The 20,792-nt window shown below is 41.3% G+C and overlaps 1 protein-coding gene across 3 annotated transcripts in view; it reads right to left on the minus strand.

Moving 5' to 3' along the window:
- The window catches only part of TTF2 (transcription termination factor 2), a 46,387-nt gene extending 31,506 nt beyond the window's left edge, over nt 1-14,881 (minus strand). For all 3 annotated transcript variants that reach the window (XM_015149058.3, XM_077950316.1, XM_001112974.5), the window contains exons 1-4: nt 14,792-14,881; nt 14,610-14,712; nt 12,729-12,815; nt 671-737 (exon numbers count right to left, since the gene is read on the minus strand). In XM_015149058.3, coding sequence (XP_015004544.3) covers nt 671-737; nt 12,729-12,815; nt 14,610-14,712; nt 14,792-14,819 — 285 coding nt within the window. In that variant the 5' untranslated portion in view covers nt 14,820-14,881. The remainder of the gene's footprint in view (nt 1-670; nt 738-12,728; nt 12,816-14,609; nt 14,713-14,791) is intronic.
- Between the last annotated feature and the right edge of the window lie 5,911 nt (nt 14,882-20,792).

The raw sequence follows: 20,792 nt of genomic DNA on the forward strand, positions 1-20,792 counted from the left end.
AGGCGGAGTTTGCAGTGAGCCGAGATTGCGCCACTGCACTCCAGCCTAGGCGACAGAGCGAGACTCCGTCTCAATTAAAAAAAAAAAAAAAAAGATGAACTTTTCCCCAAACCTAATTGTCTTAAAACACTTGCTTTGATTTTGGCTTTAGGAAGATTTTACTGTGGTAATATAGAATCGTAAGTTCAAGCCATACCTCTGCCAAAACAAGTCTTATCATCTCCCTAGTTCTAGTTCCTTATGTACTGAATATCTATAGGCCTTCTCCTATTCAGAGGAGACGCTCCTCCTAGTTCGAACATTCTAGGAGCTTATACCAATATCAAGTAGAAATTCCTCTATAAAAAGATACAAGAGTTAGTCAAGGAAATCTATTTTTTTTCTTAAGTAAAAGAATGCTGACTGCATTTAAGACCTCAAATAAATATTTGTATTAGTAAATATTTATATTTACTAAGTGAAATAGGATGCAAATAATTAATCTTGATTACAACCAAATGTTCCTTTGAATTAAAGTCCCAACAGGGCCTACCTTGCTTAAAGAAAACTATCTTTCAGGACAGTCTGATGAAGACCAACTCGTTTATGTGAACTTCAAGGTACTTTCAGGTGATGCTGCATATTAAAAGTCTTAACACAACAGGTTTGAAAACAGATGAATAATTCCTACCTGCCATGGAATACTTCCACACCAGCATTTCCCCTCTGCCTTACTTCTAATGCATCGGAAGAACAATCTAATGAAGTATAAAACACAAATAATCAAGGCTATGAAAATCCATTAGAACAAGAGATAAGCTTATTTTTAATCCAAGAAAACAGCTTGCAACTATTTGATACTGGCTTTGGGAGGTCACTTGAAACCAATTACTTTTATATACACATTTAAAAATTATTTACTGCACAGAACATTTATAAGGGCTAAGAAGTCAAAGAATAAATATGGCATGGTCGCCAGAGAATGCACACAGGTTTATTCTTTTTAGTCTGTAACGAATGACTGAAATAGAAACACTGATCAGCACTAGCTACTAAAATCAGAGAAATGAGAGATAGCCAGACACTGTGTGTCCCTGAAGGGGGGCCACAACACTAGCTATAAAGCAATGTTGCCCCAAAAAACTCAAAACAACCAAGCCAAAACAAACAAAAAACTAACCTCTAGATCCAATTACCAATTTATAGGAAATAGAAACAACAGAAGAACGCGTAAAACTAGACCATGGAGAATATAATCTGCAAAATCTTGGCAGTGGGAAACGCTACAGGACAAACAACCTGATCCCTTCAACAAGTAAGTTACAAGGGAGAAAAAAAGATGAAGGGAAAACTAAAGAGACTTAAAAGACATATTAATCAATTCCAATTTGTGAACCTTATTTGGATCCTGATTTAAACAAATAAAAACTAATAAAACTATTTATGACAGTTTATGAATCCACTGAAAATATGTACAGCTGGATGCAGTGACACACACCTGTAGTCAGTCCCCTCTACTCAGGAGCCTGAGACAGGAGGATCACTTGAGGCCAGAGGCTGCAATGTGCTAAGATTGTGCCTGTGAATAGCCACTGCACTCAAACCTGGGCAACACAGCAAGACTCCCTTCTCTAAAACATAAAAATACATTTTTTAAAATAGTTCATATCTTGGCCGGGCATGGTGGCTCATGCCTGTAATTCCAGCACTCTGGGAGGCTGAGGTGGGTGGATCATGAGATCAAGAGATCAAGACCATCCTGGCCAACCTGGTGAAATCCCGTCTCTACTAAAAATACAAAAATTAGCCCAGCATGGTGGTGTAGTCCCAGCTACTCAGGAGGCTGAGGCAGAAGAATCACTTGAACCCAGGAGGGGTAGGTTGCAGTGAGCTGAGATTGCGCCACTGCACTCCAGCCTGGCAACAGAGTGAGACTCTGTTTCAAAAAAAAAAAAAAGTCCATATCTTTTAAAGCTACATACTAGAATATTGACAGATGAAATAATGTTATCTGGGATTTCTTTCAAAATAGGGCAGGGGTTACGGGGTGAAGTTGATAGGATACATACAGAACAAGAGTAGCCATGAGCTGGCAATTATTGAAGTTCATGCTACAGAACCCTATCTTACTTCTGTATATATTTACACTCTTTCCACCAAAAAAAGAAGGCTGAATACAGACTTAACATCCCAGTGCAAGAAAGTCCCTGCACACACAAACATAGCCCATAGTCCAGCTATCCAGAGGTGTCTATGCTGTTCCACTGCCGCACTAAGCCATGCACCCTCCAGTCTACTAGACTTTGCATGGGTACTACTCTCCATCCAAAGGATATCCTCATCATCCCGATCTGTCTACCATCTTCCCCATCTCCAGCTATGGAAGTCCTACTGGTCCCTCAAGGCCCAGCTTAAGTCATACCTGCTTGGCAAGGTTTCCCCACATTCCCTTCCCTGTTTAATCCATGAACTGCCTCTCTGCCATTACTTTTAATGGCAAAAAACACAATTACATTTACAGCAACCCAATAAAGCTGACTGTCCAGCTATAAAATATAGCTGACTGTCCAGGTATATTTTCAGCTACTAGAGGGCAAAAACCATATATGATCTCTTTATTCCCAACTATGACTTGCCTGTTGAACACAATTAAGTATTGCTGCATAAAATAGAACTGATTTATGTCATTACCTAAAATAACTCCTCAAAAAATTTAATTGATTAAATAAGAACTTTAAAAATATATATTTTGTTTGTTGAAATAGGTAACGTATTCAATCCATAAGTATTAAAAACACAGTGAGGAGCCCCTTCATACCCTATCTGCCCGGTTCACTTCTCTCCCAACATGTAACTGCTCATTAGTTTTTTGTTTACCTTTCCAAGAGATTTTTAAATGCATATTCAAGTCAATATACATTCTTTCTTCCTCCTCTACAAAGATGGGTAGCATAACATACATACTGCTAAATACCTTGCCTTTCTTTTTTTACCTAGTACCTTGAAAATTTTGTATAGTAACATATATGTAAAGAAGGCCCTTGTTTTTATTATTTTTTTTCCAGTTGCGGTTTTCCACTGTATAGGATGTTTCGTCATCTTTAACCAGAACCCTCTTGGTGGGCAGTTCATCTGTTTCTTATCCTTTACTATTAAAAGCAGTGGCACAAGAAGTGAAACTACGCATACGTCATTTCACGTACGTTTTAATACGTCTGTGGTGCAGCTCCTTATTTCTCATATTATGTATTTGCGCTGTTCTTCTTGACCAGGTAAGCCTCTGATTTTCTTTATTAATTATCTATATACTGCTTTTTAACTCATTAAATGTAATTTTTACCAACATTAATTCCTTCCTTCTGCTTTCCTTCAGTGTAATTTATTGTTCTTTTTCTAACTTCTTAAATCAGTCCCACGATGTACAAGATGAATCACAACAGTCTGCATCCTAATTCAGGAGCCCTGAACAGGTCCCAGTCCCTTGATGCCACTACTTCACCAGGACACATAAACAAAGATGAACAAGCCCAAATGGACAAGTAGTCCATAAAAGTTAAGCTAAAAAGAAAATAGGTCCAGCCCCTCCCTCTTGTACAAACATGATTTTCCCATCCAAGTTCAGAATTTTTAAAACCTTACTGGTTTCTTTAATTTTTCTCATTGCAATAGGATATTATATTAAACATATGTAATACAATTTCTGAAATGCTTTGAATGCATAAAATTCAAAGTACCAGCTGCCATCAGTGGGTGCTACTACTTACAGAAATAAATCAAGAACAAATCCCTGCTGTTGTTTAAAGCATATCAAGTACTTGAAATCTTTACTGAAAGAATATTTCATAAGTACAGTCACATGCTGCATGATGATGTTTCAGTTAACAGTGGATGGCATGTACAACTGTGGTCCCATGAGATAATACTGTATTTTTACTGTACATTTTCTTTGTTTAGATACACAACTACTTAGCACTGTGTTACAACTGCCTGCAGTATTCAGTATAGTAATATACTGTACAGGTCTGTAGCCTAGGTATGTATTAGGCTATACCAAGTAGGTTTGCGTAAGTTCACACAGTGACGTTCGCACAACAACGAAATCTCCTAATGACGCATTTCTCAGAATATGTCCCCATTGCTAAATGACTCATGACTGTAGTGTCTACTTTAAAACTCATGCCATGTAGACTTTCAGAAGGGCAAGAGTTGGAGAAAGAAGGAAGGAAACACACTGAACATCTGCTATGTGCTAGGCACAGTGCTAAAAATGCTTTCCCTTACATTTTTAATTAAAATCAATCTGGATGGGCTTTTCTGATTTTAGGATAAAAAGTTTGTTTGTTATGTTTTATTGTAAATCAACAAAGAATGCAGTGGAAATATATTTTTGCGGACAAAGTAAATATCAATTCCACTATAAAGAAAAGCATTAATTTCTGCAGTATGTTTATTAATTGTTTTCTAGGACAGAGGTTATAGGCAATAACGATGAAGGAACGAGCTAGAGGAAGCCAGACCTCTTCAATCCTGACTTCTTCACCAAAACACAAATCCTTCCATCTTCCTAAAGGTAACCGTCCAACTCAACATCACATTGCCAAGTGCATTCACTTTAGCAAGGCTGCGGTTCTCTCAGCCTCCAGAACTATCCTCCTTGGTTCGAATCCCAGCCCTACCACAGAATTAGTTCTGAAACATCAGACACCTTAACTGACTGCCCCCTGTGGCAGTTTCCTTTTCTGTAAAATGGCAAAATGATATAGTCCATACCTCATACGGTCATGATGAAGACAAAATACAATCAGAGCAAAGCCTGATATATACCAAGGTCTTGATAGGCAACAGAAATGCGAAGTTCACTCTAGCTGATCACCCTGCTTATTCCTACATCCACACTTCTGCTGAAGCTGTTCTTCCTCAACACTTCCTTGCCCTTTCCTCCATCAAAACTGTCAAGGTCATTCAAGGACAACTTCAGGTCTCAACTCGTCCACTTTCTATGTAACCTTCCTAGCCCTGAACTGTATGTCTGAGAGTCAGAGAACCATCTGGCATCCGAACGTCTTCAATTTAGCACTCTAACGTGCAGAGGAGACTGCATCCCAATCTCAGTATGTCTAACTCTTATTCCAGTTGTGTTAAAGGCTCCTTGGGGATTATGAGTTCACATCTTTACATGCTCCAGCTCTGGAAAAACATAAAGCCCAATTTCTACCTCATTCTTTTACATGAACATTCAAGATGGAAAAAAAATGTGAAAGTAAAAAACAAAATTGTAAATGTTCTAGGAAAAAAACAGATGAATATTCTTGTAGTCCTAGAGTGAAGAAGGCTTTTCTAAGCATGGGATAAAACTCTGAAGCTGAGAAATAAAGAATTTAGTAATTTTGACTGAGGTGAGAAAGAATTTAGTAGTTTTTAAAAGTTTACACTTCCATATGATGAAAATACTATAAGCAAAATTATAAGACAAAAAGCAAACTGGGAAAACGTAATTGCTGCACATATTACAAAGGGTTACTATCCTTATACACAGGGATTGCTCCCATTATTGCACAGTGCAGTGCATGGTACTGTACACCGCCTCATAAGTATGGCTTTATTCAGTGGGTCCTTCACAGCTGGTGGGGCCCAAGGTTCTGGCCGGGTCTGGCGCATGCCTGGTTGCCTCTCTGTCATCAGCCTGCTCACTATACTAGGGCTAGATAATCTGCAGGTCAATTTCACCCAATAGTCAACAACACGAGGAGTTTTCTACACATGTGAAGTTTCAAGGGTTATTAAAAGTAAAACATTTTGAACATCTCACCACAACCAATTAATTTTTTTTTTGGAGGTGAATTTTTTTTTTTTAATTATACTTTAAGTTCTAGGGTACATATGCACAACGTGCAGGTTTGTTACCTATGTATACATGTGCCATGTTGGTGTGCTGCACCCATTAACTCGGCATTTACATTAGGTATTTCTCCTAATGCTATCCCTCCCCGCTCCCCCCACCCCACGACAGGCCCCGGTGTGTGATGCTCCCCTTCCTGTGTCCAAGTGTTCTCATTGTTCAATTCCCACCTATGAGTGAGAACATGCGGTGTTTGGTTTTCTGTCCTTGCGATAGTTTGCTCAGAATGATACCATAACCAATTATTTAAAGAACTAAAACTTGTTTTACCCACATCTAAGAAATATTTCCATTTATTTTGACCCTGTATCCTTGAGAGTGAAAGCTCTGTGAGAAACAGAGAGAAAGGAAAATGTGAACTCAGCAGCTCAATGACAATGTCCAACATTTGTATACCAGGGTGTGCCACATCATTCATGTCAATGCAAGATTTCTTCCCCCTGGTTCTACTGAGATTATCGGTTTCCTTTACTGCCTGTACACAGAAAGCCATCGCTGAAGGGCCAGTCAAATGCTGGTGAGTGGTGCCATCTGGTGTTTCAGTTAGAGATCTGCACACAAATGCAGCTACACTGCAAGGGATGAAAAAATGGGCATCTTCACCTCAGTTTACACCTCCCTTCCATTACTCTGTTGCACCTGTCTCCTGGCTATATTAAGCCAAACATAATACTATGAATTAGAGGATGTAAAATACTTAAGTTCTTAAAAAGAAAACCCAGACTGTGTGAGGGAAAGGCTGTACTCCCCTAGGTCACTCTCCAGGGGTTCTGGCTCAACACCCTTAATGTTCACTACGGAAGCCATCATCCATATATAGGCTTATCTATTTCTGTTCAAATGTCCAGTCCATACCACCTATCAGGGTACCTGGTTTTCTGTTGTTATTGTTTTTTAATTTGTTGTGTGTTGGGAACTGCCTTTTACTTTTATTTGTCCTAAGACAACCTTTTTTTTTTGAGACTGAGTCTTGCTCTGTCATCCAGGGTGGAGTGCAATGATGTGATCTTGGCTCACTGCAACCTCCGCTTTCCCAGCTCAAAGTGATTCTCCTGCCTCCCAAGTAGCTGGGATTACAGGCACCCGCCACCACGCCCGGCTATTTTTTGTATTTTTAGTAGAGACGGAGTTTCACCATGTTGGCCAGGCTGGTCTTGAACTCCTGCCCTCCAGTGATCCGCCCACCTTGGCCTCCCAAAGTGCTGGGATTACAGGTGTGAACCACCACACCTAGCCCTAAGACAACCTTTTTAAAGCTCCAGTAAGTACCTCCTAGTAATAGTGTTCTGGATTTGGGCTAAGAGAAATACATGTAACATACTTTTTTGTTCTATTTTAAAATAATAGTCCCCTCTCAGTCTCATCCATCTAGTACAAAGAATGCTAACAGCAAGTTCTCAAAATTCTGACCTCAATCACGCCTTTCTTCAGAGCTGCACGCTCATTTTTCTAGCTGGTTTCACATGAAAATAAGACACAATTTGGCCAGGTGTGGTGGCTCACGCCTGTAATCCCAATACTCTGGGAGGCTGAGGCAGGTGAACCACTTGAGACTAGGAGTTCGAGACCAGCCTGGCCAACATGGCAAAACCGCGTCTCTACTAAAAATACAAAAATTAGCTAGGCATCGTGACACACACTAGTAATCCCAGATACTCGGGAGACTGAGACATGAGAATCACCTGAACCTGGGAGGCAGAGGTCGCAGTGAGCTGAGATTGTGCCACCGCACTCCAGCCTGGGTGACAGAGCAAGACTCTTAAAAAGAAAAAAAAAAAACAAAAACAGACATGATTAGTCCAAAGCTGTACATGTTGGCCACACATCCCAATACTCTATCAACCTGACCTTTCTTCCTTGTCCTGCTTAATGTAAACACATTACCCAGAAGTCCCACCTTAGCAACCATTTCCCTACTGAGCACTGACAACATGCCAAACACCAGACCGAGGCCATCACACACGTTCTCTCTCGGAATCCTCCAACCCAGGGAAGTTAGGGTCACTGTGAGCAATACTCCAGATGAAAAAATGGAGGAAGGAACACGCTTATATGCCCTACCAGGAAATACATCTTATCAGTGCTCTTTCAGCAAGTTTTCTCCATTCTAATTGCACCCAATTCCACTGCTGCTACCTCAATTCAGGCCCATCACCTCTCACTTAAGAGAAAGTTGGTGTGTCTGGAATCAGTTGGACTTGGGTTTAAATCCCAGCAATGCCACTTTATAACCAGATTCCCTTTCTGACCTGTCTCAATGGTAGTTTCTTCATCTGTCTGGTAAACAGGGATATTGACATCTATCACAACAAATTATATGAAGGTAAAAGATAATGAACAGGCTAGGTGCAGTGGCTCACACCCATAATCCCAGCACTTTGGGAGGCTGAGGTAGGAGGATTGCTTGAGCCCAGGGGATTGAGACCAGCCTGGGTAATAGAGTGAGACCTTGTCTCTACAGAAAAAAAAAAAAAAAAAAAAGTATGTAGTGGGCTTTCAATGGTAGCTAGTATTTCAGTGGTCTCTTTGCTCTATTTTCACTTTCTAATCTGTCCTCCACAGTTCTTTTAATGCAAATTGGATCAAAACTCCTTCAGTGGCTTCCTAACACCTACCACAGTGTATCTGTATGGTAAAGGTCCTCCAGTAGTATGTAAATGGTTTTAAGTAGCAGTAAATATAATAACTTCATGCAATAAAGCCTTACCAGCCCCACTGTACCAGCAGAATACAATCCAAAAATGAAATTTTAAAAATTCCATTTACAACAGCATTAAAAAACATAAACACTGAGAAATAAATTTAACAAAAGATGTATAGGAAGTCTGTAATGAAAACTATTAAACAATGCTCAGAGACTTTTTTTTGTTTGTTTTTTGAGACGGAGTCTCGCTCTGTCGCCCAGGCTGGAGTGCAGTGGCGCGATCTTGGCTTACTGCAAGCTCTGCCTCCCGGGTTCACGCCATTCTGTTGCCTCAGCCTCCTAAGTAGCTGGGACTATAGGCGCCCGCCACCACGCCCGGCTAATGTTTTGTAATTTTAGTGGAGGTGGGGTTTCACCGTGTTAGCCATGATGGTCTCAATCTCCTGACCTCGTGATCTGCCTGCCTCAGCCTCCCAAAATGCTGGGATTACAGGCATGAGCCACTGTGCCCGGCTGATATTTTTAAAGTCATAAACAAATGCACTACATTCATGGATTGGAAGCCTCAATATTGACAACAAGTCTCTCCAAATTGATCTACATAGATTCAATGCAATCCCAACAGGGTTTTCTACGGAAATTTTTAAAAGCTGATTGTGCATTTTATATGGAAATGCAAAGATCCTAGAATAGCCAACACAGTCTTGCAAAAGAATAAAGTCAGAAGACTCACACTATTTTATCTGATTAATTATGTAAAGATAGGCAAATGGATCAATGGAACAGATTAGCAACCCCAGAAATAGACTTACATATATTAGATCAATTGATTTTTTACAAAGATGCCAAGCATTTCAATGGGAAAAGGAAACTCTTCAAAACATGATGCTAAAACAATTGGTAACATATGTAAAAATAAAGGAACCTCTACACTACCTTATATACTATACAAAAGTAATTTAAGCTGTAGATAATAGACCTATATGAAAAAGCTACTTAAAAAAAAAAAAACAGGCCAGGTGCAGTGGCTCACGCCTGAAATCCTAGCACCTTGGGAGGCCGAGATGGGTGGATTGCCTGAGCTCAGGAGTTCGAGACCAGCCTGGGCAAAACGGTGAAACTTGGCCGGGCGCGGTGGCTCAAGCCTGTAATCCCAGCACTTTGGGAGGCCGAGACGGGCGGATCACGAGGTCAGGAGATCGAGACCATCCTGGCTAACACGGTGAAACCCCGTCTCTATTAAGAAATACAAAAAACTAGCCGGGTGAGGTGGCGGGCGCCTGTAGTCCCAGCTACTCGGGAGGCTGAGGCCGGAGAATGGCGTAAACCCGGGAGGCGGAGCTTGCAGTGAGCTGAGATCCGGCCACTGCACTCCAGCCTGGGTGACAGAGCGAGACTCCGTCTCAAAAAAAAAAAAAAAAAACGGTGAAACTTCGTCTCTACTAAAATACAAAAAAATTATTGGTGAGCACTTGTAGTCCCAGCTACTTGTGACTACTTGGGAGACAGAGGCATGAGAATTGCTTGAACCCAGGAGGCGGAGGTTGCAGTGAGCCGAGATTGTACCACGGCACTCCAGCCTGGGAGACAGAGCGAAACTCTCTCTCTCAAACAAACAAACAAACAAAAATAAAACTATAAAGCTTCTAGACAATTCTTGGCAATATTTGTGACATTGGGGTAGGCAAAGATTTCTTGGAGATCAGACAAAAAGCACAAACCATACAAAAATGATAAACTGGACTTCATAAAAAATTAAACCATTTGCTTTTTAAAAAGCAATTAAGAAAACACATACCACAGACTGGGAGAAAATATTCACAATACAAATATCTGACAAATAACTTATACAGAGAATTTTTTTTTTTTTTTTGAGAGGGAGTCTCCCTCTGTCACCCAGGCTCGCTCAGCTCACTGCAACCTCCCTCAGCTCACTGAATCCTCCTAGATTCAAGTGATTTTTCTGCCTCAGCCTCCCGAGTAGCTGAGACTTCAGGAGTGTGCCACCACGCCCGGCTAATTTTTTGTTTGTTTGTTTTTTCGCTTTTTTTTATTTAGTAGAGATGGGGTTTCACCATGTTGGCTGGCCAGGCTGGTCTCGAGCTCCTAATCTCAAGTGATCTGCCCACTTTGGCCTCCCAAAGTGCTGGGATTACAGGTGTAAGCCACCATGCCTGTCCTAACCTGTATAAAGAATTTATGAAGAACGCTTCCAACTCAGTTTTTTGTTTTTTTTTTTTTTTTTTTTTGAGACGGAGTCTCGCTCTGTCGCCCAGGCTGGAGTGCAGTGGCCGGATCTCAGCTCACTGCAAGCTCCGCCTCCCGGGTTCACGCCATTCTCCTGCCTCAGCCTCCCGAGTAGCTGGGACTACAGGCGCCCGCCACCTCGCCCGGCTAGTTTTTTTGTATTTTTTAGTAGAGACGGGGTTTCACCGGGTTAGCCAGGATGGTCTTGATCTCCTGACCTCGTGATCCGCCCGTCTCGGCCTCCCAAAGTGCTGGGATTACAGGCTTGAGCCACCGCGCCCGGCCCTCCAACTCGGTTTTAAAAAAAGACAACATAATTTTTAAAACAGGCAAAGATCTCCAAAGTTATACTGTATGATTCCATTTATGTAACAATTGTGCAATGACAGAATTTTAGAAATGAGGAACAAATTCCTGATTGCCGGGGTGAAAAGGGTAGAAGGGAGGGAAGGGGGTATGGTTATAGAAAGGGCAACAGAGAGGTCCCGTGATGGAACTCTTCAGTACCTTGACTGTAGTGGTAGATACATGACTCAACAGGATAAAACTGTATAGATTTAAATACACACACACATACACATATAAATTAATTCAAGTAAAACTACCTTTACCAATAAAACTGGTGGGTTTTACCAATATTAATATTCTGTTAGTGATATATTTCTAAACCTTGCAAATGTCACCACTGGGGGAAACTGGATAAAGTCTATAGGGGATAACTCTGCATTATTCCTTACAACTGTATGTGAATCTAAAACTACTTGATACAAATTTCAATGCAAAAAAAAGGACAAAAGATTTAAACAGATACGTCGAGATTTTCTGATGGCAAATAGGCACAAGAAACAAAGTGGTGCATTTATAAATGAAATTCAACTCCACAATAAAAATGAATTCCTGATACATATTACATAAATTTCACACATTGTTAAGTAAAAGAAGTCAGACACAGAAGAGTACATGCAGTAGGATTTCATTTATATAACATTCAAGAACAATCAAAACACATCTAAAGAGATAAAAATCAGAACAGTGATTGCTGATGGGGGTAGAGATGGGAGGGTTGAAATTAACTTGAAGGGGACTGATGGCACTTATTGGGGTAATAGTTTGACTCGGAGCTTGGTTTTATGAGCAGGTACATACATTCTCAAAACTCAACTGGCTGACAACTTAAGACTTGTGTATCTTACTATACACATAACTAAATTAAGAAAAATAGAAGTATGAACAGTACTCAGGTATGTAAAAATTGTAGGTGGTACTCAAATGCCTTCAATTGGGTGGGGGGGGATCTAGAATATACAAATTCTGAAGTGCATAGAATATCACACAAAGACTATCACATCCTGACCCCTACCTTCCTGACCAGCCTTATCTCCTAAAGTCTGTGTTCAAATTTTCCCTGAAAACGCCATGCTAATTCACGCCTCAGTACTCTAACGCAATATATTAATCCATTAAATACGACCTCTCTGTAACACTTAGGGAATTCCTCCTTTATCTTTAAATACTCATGACAGATATCTCCCATCTCTATAGACTTCTCTGCCCTTCCCAAATTCCCATAGAAAGGAAAGGAAACTAACATTTATTGAGTACTAAATATCTGTCAGCCATTTTTACCCATTACCTTGTTCTATTATCGGAATTGGAAGGTTGACAAGTTAACTGCAAGTTAGTGGCCAATGGTCAGCTGACATTATAAGCTACTTGACAGTTGGAGAGGGATGATTGTGGAGCCATTTACATGAAAATTACTAGAAATCAGACTTCTCAGATTAACTAGTTGCTCAGCAGTTATGGAGTGACAGCCCAAAAGACACTTAATACATACACAAATTTTGTTTGTTTTTTTAAAATGACTTTTAAAGAACAATCCTAATACATACCTGGCTGCAACTCTTTCAGGGAGAAAAAAAAAGCAAATATACTTAGATGTTCCTTTTGGACCCTTACCTGTATTCTTTCTTGTCCTGTGGCAGAAGCAAACCCTGAAGCTCTACCACAAAGTCCTCATGCAATAAGCAATGAGAAACAGGAATGCTAGAGAAAAGAAAAAAGTTGAAAACATTTTTAGGTCAGGAACAGAGATCAATATCCTAAAGTCAAACCAAAACTATAGGCTTTTACATCAAGAATCTATGTATAACCTCTACTGGGTTTGTAATTCCCACTCATTATCACGGCTGTGGGCATTCCTTTGGGGAAGGGGTCCCTAGCTTTCATCTTTACCCACTTTCTCAAATAAAGCATAACTATTTCTTGATGACTCAAAAGTTTAAAATTACACTGCACTGTATAACCTCTACACTGAGTTCCCCCTATGAATGACATAATTAGGGCTGGCTGAGGCCCTGTATGAATTTTCCCCAGGCTCTTCCTTCATGCTTTCCCTGAGAGCTGTCAATTAGTGTTATTCACATGCCTACCTCTAATAATATGTCCTATATGCTTCTTGTTTTGGGTAAGTTTTTTAATCACTCCCAACTTACTATGAAAAAATTTAAATATATATAACATTTGAGAGTAAACAGGTTTGAGTGAAAGTTTAAAGTACTCTCCTATACCTATGGCACTTTTTTGGCCTATATTTTGGTTATCAGATATATTCCAAATAAATCAAGTTTATCAAATAATTGTCTTCAAATACCACTGTACTAGTTTGTATAGCAAAGCATTTGTGTAGATGGGACCTAAATAAGAGTGTTTCTCTTAATGTAAAACCAAATCTTATGCCACCATTAATGCTGAATTCCTGCAAACGTAAAAATGCTTCTATCTCACAAAACTTGACCTGACAGGCTCAGTGTAAATCATCTAACTCATGAAACAGAAACATGGGAAGTTAGTGTACATGTTGAAAGGACACTTTTCTAATACTGATATCCATTATGTACTTTACATCTGACACGTGGAAAAATAACTTTTCTCTAACAAGTTCCGCTGAATGGAGAGCAAACGTTTAATGATGTGATGGTAGTTTTAAAATTCACATAGAAGATGTAGACACTTGGTATTGTGAAAACATTAACACTTGACAAACTATTAACTTTCCTCACTTTAGAGAAGATGCTTAACATTTCTGACTCTCTCCTCCCACCTCAGCCTCACGAGTATCTGGGACTACAGGCGTGTGATACCATGCCCAATTTTTTTTTTTTAATTTTTTGTAGAGACGGGGTTTCACCATGTTGCCCAGGCTGGTTTCGAACTCCTAGGCTCAAGCGATTCGCTCGCCTTGGACTCCCAAAATGCTGGGATCACAGGCCTCACACACCGCGCCAGGCCCTCCGTTGTTTCTTCCAGCGCTAATTTCTTTGAATTATCAATTTCACCATTTAGATGCAGAGACTCCTATTTTAAAATAAAAAGGCTAACAACTAATCACTAGAGTGTTTTAAGCTCAAACATTTAAAAAAACAGTCGGGCCTAAAACTAGTGCAAAACACAGATAAATTATTTTCCACCATGTCTGCTGTGTGTCCTTACTCCTTTAAAGGGGGAGGGACTGTCTGAGCAGAAGAAGGGAGTGGTTAAGTCCTGTCAGGTGAATAGAAACCCAGAGCTGGAAAACACCGATCTTCAATTTTACAGGTAGGGAAACCATCGGCCCAGAGAGGGAGAGTAACCAGCCTCGGGTCACACAGCCAGAATTAGCTGGGCGTCTTCCAAACACGCCACGCTGCCCTGGGATCACCAACTGCTTAAAGGGTCCTGACAACGCAGACCAGGGCCCCACCACTCCTCGTCTCTGTGGCCCCCAACAGCGGGGAGCCGGCAGCTCCTCTCGGGAGGCCCCGGGCAGCCACAGGGAGTGGGGCCCAGGTCGAGACCTACTCGGTGGCCCGCACGAAGCTGCACGTGTCTGCCCGGCACACGTAGAAGCTCTTTCCTTTATTCGGGCCATCGCGGACGCCGGTCTTAAGAAAGCAGAAAGTCCCTGAAGAGAGAAGAAAGTGAACGATTACGCCACGCTAAATTAACAGGCCCCAGGGGACGCTGAGACCCTGGCCCCTTACCGTGCTCCGGACACCTAACTACTTCCATCTCGCTGGGTCTCCCAAGTTCCACAAGGCCCCGCCCCAAATTCTGCTTCCGCCTTTTACTCCGCCCTCTTTGTTCAGGAACCAACCATCACTCAGCTCTTGCAGTCTTAATCCCGCCCACAATTCTCCGCCCTTGGCCTTCTTCCATCCTACCCGCCATCAGCCAATCATATAGGAACTTCGCTAACCTCCAACCAATCACAGCCGCCCTCAGGTATGGCGCGCGCCGAAATCAAATACTAAGCGAGCGGACGTGGAGGACCCGGCATTTGCTGGCTGGGGCGTGGCTGAGGCTGGGGAGAAACTTAGAAGGCGGCGGGGTTTCCGGAGGAAAGGAATCATGGATTTGCAGGTCTTGGAAGAGGGAAGGGCAGCTCTTGTTTACGTTTAAAACCGAGAGGCGGCCCTAGGGGTAACGCCAGTTAGCAGGCGCTGAAAGGCCCTGGCTTCGCGGGCGTCTCTGAGCCAGGCTGGCGCTCGTGCGCGCTGGGCTCCTCGCTCAGTCGCTGGCGGGGAGGCCGGGGGAAGCCGCAGCTGCAGGCGGAGCCGCGAGATTTGCGGTGCAGGAGCCGGAGCGGCCGGGGTGGTGGGAAGTCCCTGGAAGCTGCTGCGGGGAACTGAAAAGGCTCTCATAGGCAGGCACAAAGACTTCTCTAGGACCCCCGTCCCCCTAACAATGCTTTAAGTTTGCCTCGTGCTTTAGATTTCACAAAGTGCTTACACATACACGGCTCTCCTCACTCAGCCTGATGAGATGGGTAGCATTTTATGGAAGATCCGGAGACTCAAATTTGAGAGACTCACCCAAGGTCAAAGAGTTGGCCAGTGGGCTGGTCCGTGGACAGGTGCGCGGGTCTCAGCGCCATTTGGCCCGCGCAGCTGCTACCTGTGTGTACTGGATGTTCTTTAGGCTCGCCCAGAGTGGAAGCCCCGAGTTACCAGCCTCAACGTGGAAACTACGGAAGGGGAAATAGATGACTTTTGGTGAAGGCGAATTTTGCTTTATTATTTTGTACTGTCAAACTTTTTTTTACTAATATTCTTTTGTAATTTTGAAAGTGGAAGATGAGGTTAAATAGAAGAAAGGGGACAGTTCCCTTCTATTTAGCTTCATCCTCGATTTTTAAAATTTGAAGTTGTAATCAAAACTATTAGTAAACAAAAAGAGAGGAATAGATACCAGATTTATTGCAATAGAAATAGTTTCATATTGCAGCTATTGAGGACCATATGTCCCAGACATATGGTGTGGCACCTGCACTGTTCTTATGGGGGCCGTAGAACAGAAAATCTGTAATGTCTAGGAAATCTCGGCGATGTGATAAACGTACATCTTATGGGGATCCAGAGAAAGGGAGACAAACCTGAGGTATCATTTATTAATTAAACAATACTTGTTAAATAGCTTTTTTATGCCCGATGTGGACTAGGTGCTTGAGAAATGTAAAATTTATTCATTTACACACACAAAGTTTGAAACAACTATTCTAACCACAAGAAACTTACTCAGTATTTTGAGGAGACTGAACTAGTGCATACTGAACACTTACATAAAAATATAAAATAGTATTTAAATGTCAAAATGAATGGAGTTATTAGCAACTCTCCAGGACTAGAGAAAAATGGAATTTCCAAAGTGGAGTTCATTTATACATGACTACCCTTCTGAAACTTAGATGAACTTAGAGATAAGACAGGAACAAAAAACAGGTAGAGGCATTTTCATTATTCCAAGATTGTTATTCTTGCAACTGATGTATTTGTACGTGTTTAATAGATGCTGTGTTGGAGGTAGTACACCATGAATACAGGATTTGCAGAAAGAGGGGCATGGTAATTAATTATTTCTTGAATAATTTTTAAAATAAGGCAAAATCGGGGCCTCTTAAATATCCCATTAAGGAAGAAGCACCCCCTCTGCAAGTACCCAAGTCAGTATCTCCAGTCCAACCCGGTAAAAGTGTGCACAGCCAAATCACGAACGGGGAATATTTCTTCCATAAATTTAAAATATACTAGATAAAAATGTTAAGTCTCTGGGCAACTTATTCCACCTCATCATATTTAAAAGATTGAAAAAAATAAGTTTGAGATTGGATGAAAGATGGTCATAACTGGAAACATTTTTAAAAGTAATTTTTATGCCTGTTGAGTGTGGTGGTGGGCACCTGGGGTCGTGGCTACTCAGAAGGCTGAGGTGGGAGGATGGCTTGGGCCCACAGGTTCGAGGCTGCAGTGAGCTGTGATTATGCCACTGCACTCCAGCCTTGGTGACAGAGTGAGACCTTGTCTCTTAAAAAAAACACAAAAAAACGTATGCCTATTGAAATAAAGTATAATGAATTATACAATATACACTTTTCAAAATACATATGTGTATTGGTGTATGTGTATTATTTTTTATTCTTCATTTATATTTTAAATTTGTATTCTTAATTAGCCTACAGACCCCTGGAGAGACTTTGGGAGAATGTGCTTTATGGATCTCTATTTTGAGTAAAGTTTAGAGTTTGTTTTTCCTTAAAGCTTGATTTATTCAAAATAATGTCTAGGCTGGGTCCTAGATTTAGATGGTTTAAAATGCACAGGTTAATTATCCAAGAAATTTTTCAGTATGGAGCTGGTCAAATGCAAAGTATATGTTGGAATTGTTCTAAAACTGGACTGTGGTAATGGGTGCACAATTGATTAAATTTACTGTACTCGTCGAATTTTACACTTTAAATAGGTGAATTCTGTGATATCTAAATTATACCTTAATAAAGCTGTTTTCAAAACTAAGTAATGCCAAAACATCTATCTGCTGCATGGAAAGTAATAACTAAAATTAGTCATCTAGATATGTTGGCATCCTAAGGAAATATCCTAATGGGTGAAGAAATAAAATGGTAGTAGAAACCCTTCAGTTACAGAAGAAAACTAGTTCTCTGACCTGTGAAATATTGAATAAAATCTAGGGTGGGCCAGGCAAGGTGGCTCATACCTGTAATCTCAGCATTTTGGGAGGCTGAGGCAGGTAGATCGCTTGAATCCAGGAGTTTGGGACCAGCCTGGGCAACATGGTGAAACTCCATCTAATACAAAAATACAAAAATTATCCGGGCTTGGTGGAGCATGCCTGTGGTCCCAGCTACTTGGGAGGCTGACTTGGGAGGATCACCTGAGCCCAGGGAGGTTGAAGCTTCTGTGAGCCATGATTGAACTACTGTGCTCCCGCCTAGTGCAGACACTCATTTTGTTGTTATTTATTTTTCTTTTCTTTTTTGAGACAGTGTCTTGCTCTGCCACTGACTGGAGTACAGTGGTGTAACCATAGCTCACTGTAGCCTCAACCTCTGGAGCTTAAGCAATCCTCCCACCTCAGCCTCTGGAGTAGCTGGGACCACAGGTATGTGCCACCACACCTAACTAATTTTTTGATTCTTTGATTTCTTTTTTTTTTTTTTTTTTTTTTTTGTAGAGAGGAGGTCTTGCTGTGTTTCCCAGGCTGGTCTCAAACTACTAGGCTCAAGCAGTCTTCCTGCCTCACCCTCCCGAAGTGCTGAGATTACAGGTGTGAGCCACCACACCCAGGAACAAGTCCAACCCCACAAAAGCAGGGCTTGGCCGGGCACGGTGGCTCAAGCCTGTAATCCCAGCACTTTGGGAGGCCCAGGCGGGCAGATCACGAGGTCAGGAGATTGAGACCATCCTGGCTAGCACGGTGAAACCCTGTCTCCACTAAAAAATACAAATAAACTAGCCGGGTGAGGTGGCGGGCGCCTGTAGTCCCAGCTACTCGGGAGGCTGAGGCAGGAGGATGGCGTAAACCTGGGAGGCAGAGCTTGCAGTGAGCCGAGATCCGGCCACTGCACTCCAGCCTGGGCGACAGAGCGAGACTCAGTCTCAAAAGAAAAAAAAAAAAAAAAAGTGGGGCTTAATTCTTGGGAAAATGAGAGAATTATACTTTCTGTGGTCAGCATTGTGCTGACTGGCATACATTAAACATGTCAGACCTCCATAAGATACCAGTGGTGAGAGGATGAGCTAGAACATTCACCTTTTGACATCTCAGTCACTACCTTATTGTTTTAAAATAATCAGCATTTCCAAGTTTCAAGTGATTTGTAAAATTCCAGCTGCTATGCTTTATTGATTATTTTTTAAATTGTTCAAATTTATTTTTCAAATCAGCAGATCATTTTAAGAATCATATTTACTTTTCTGAATTTCTGGTGTTTTTGCTTGTTGCTTTGGGATACGATGGGAAGCAGTAACTAATTTTAATTGACAGATAAAGGATTGTTCCCCATTAGGCACATTCTGAGAGGGAAAGTCATATTCTAACTTTTCCTGAGGTGTGTTCTGAGATAGTACTTGTATATGCATTGTCACATTTCATTGTCACAACTAGCCTAGGGATGGGATTGTTTATCCCGATTTTCAAGATGAAGATACTAAAGTTTAGAGCAGTTAAGGAGCTGACCTTACAGAGCTGCTCCTAAAACTTTGGAACGGGATAGTACCCATGGATTAATTTTGAGCTGGCTCAAAGTCACAAAGCTGACACCAGCCGATCAGGGACTAAAAGCCATTTTTCAAAACTTTCAATCCAGTTCTTGCCACTATAGTATTTTTATAAAGCATAAATTATTCAGCAATACATTCAGATATTTAACCCACACATCGGTAAGCGTTTAGGTATTTGCTGTGGTGTACAGACATGGCTGAACAAATCCAAGACAAAAACGAAAAACCCAAGTCCTGCCATTTTCTAAATGACCACTAGGTAGCAGCATAGTGACATAAAAACCAAACTGAGGCCCACCCTCTTCTGTTTCATTCTTTTTGTTTGAAGATAGGTAATGGTAATTCAATTTCATTTCGTGCCTTTCAAACATATGACTGTTTTCAACTTGTCCTTTGACATAGGCTCAATCAGGATGATACTGTAATGAAAACAAATGTGGTTATATTTTGTAAAGCCAAGAGACTACAAATTCTTTTGTTGTACCAATATATTTTCAGTATTAGATTCCAAATTTCACTGTTCTTGAAATATTATTCCAAAAGTGGTTCAAAGCAGGCTCTTCATCTTCGTCTTCTTTTTTTTTTTTTTTTGTAAATGTGCAATTCTTCATATATATATATATATATATATAAATGGAGTCTTGGTCTGTCGCCCATGCTAGAGTGGAGTGCAATGGTGGGATCTTGGTTCACTGCAACCTCTGCCTCTTGTGTTCAAGTGATTCTCCTGCCTCAGCCTCCTGAGTAGCTGGGATTATAGGCTTGTGCCACCGCGCTCAGCTAATTTTTGTATTTTTAGTAGAGATGGGGTTTCACCATGTTGGCCAGGCTGTTGAACTCCTGACCTCAGGTGATCTGCTTGCCTTGGGCCCCCAAAGTGCTGGAATTACAGGCTTGAGCCACCATGCCTGGCCACAATTCTTTTTTTGTTTGTTTGGTTTTTTTTTTTTTTTTTTTTTGAGACAGAGTCTTGCTATGTTGCCAGGCTGGAGTGCAGTGGCATGATCTTGGCTCACTGCAACCTCTGCCTCCTGGGTTCAAGTGATTCTCCTGCCTCAGCCTCCCAAGTAGCTGGGATTACAGGTGCCCGCCACCACGCCTGGCTCATTTTTGTATTTTTAGTAGAGATGGGGTTTCACCATGTTGGCCAGGCTGGTCTCGAACTCCTGAACTCAGGTAATCCACCCACCTCAGCCTCTCAAATTGCTGGGATTACAGGTGTGAGCTACCATGCCCAGCCCACAATTCACTTCTTAAGTAAATTTATGAAGTTGTGCCATCACCACCAGAATCTAGTTTTAAAACATTTCTATCACTCAAAAACTTTCCTCAAAGCTGTGTGTAGTCAATTCCAACTGCCACCCCCAGCTAGTCCCAAGGCAACATCTGATATGCTTTCTGTCTTTATAAGTTTGCCTTTTCTGGACATTTCATATAATAGAGTCATGTAATATGTAGACTCTCG

The sequence above is a fragment of the Macaca mulatta genome, chromosome 1 (genome assembly GCF_049350105.2).
Source record: "Macaca mulatta isolate MMU2019108-1 chromosome 1, T2T-MMU8v2.0, whole genome shotgun sequence".
Lineage (NCBI taxonomy): Eukaryota > Metazoa > Chordata > Mammalia > Primates > Cercopithecidae > Macaca > Macaca mulatta.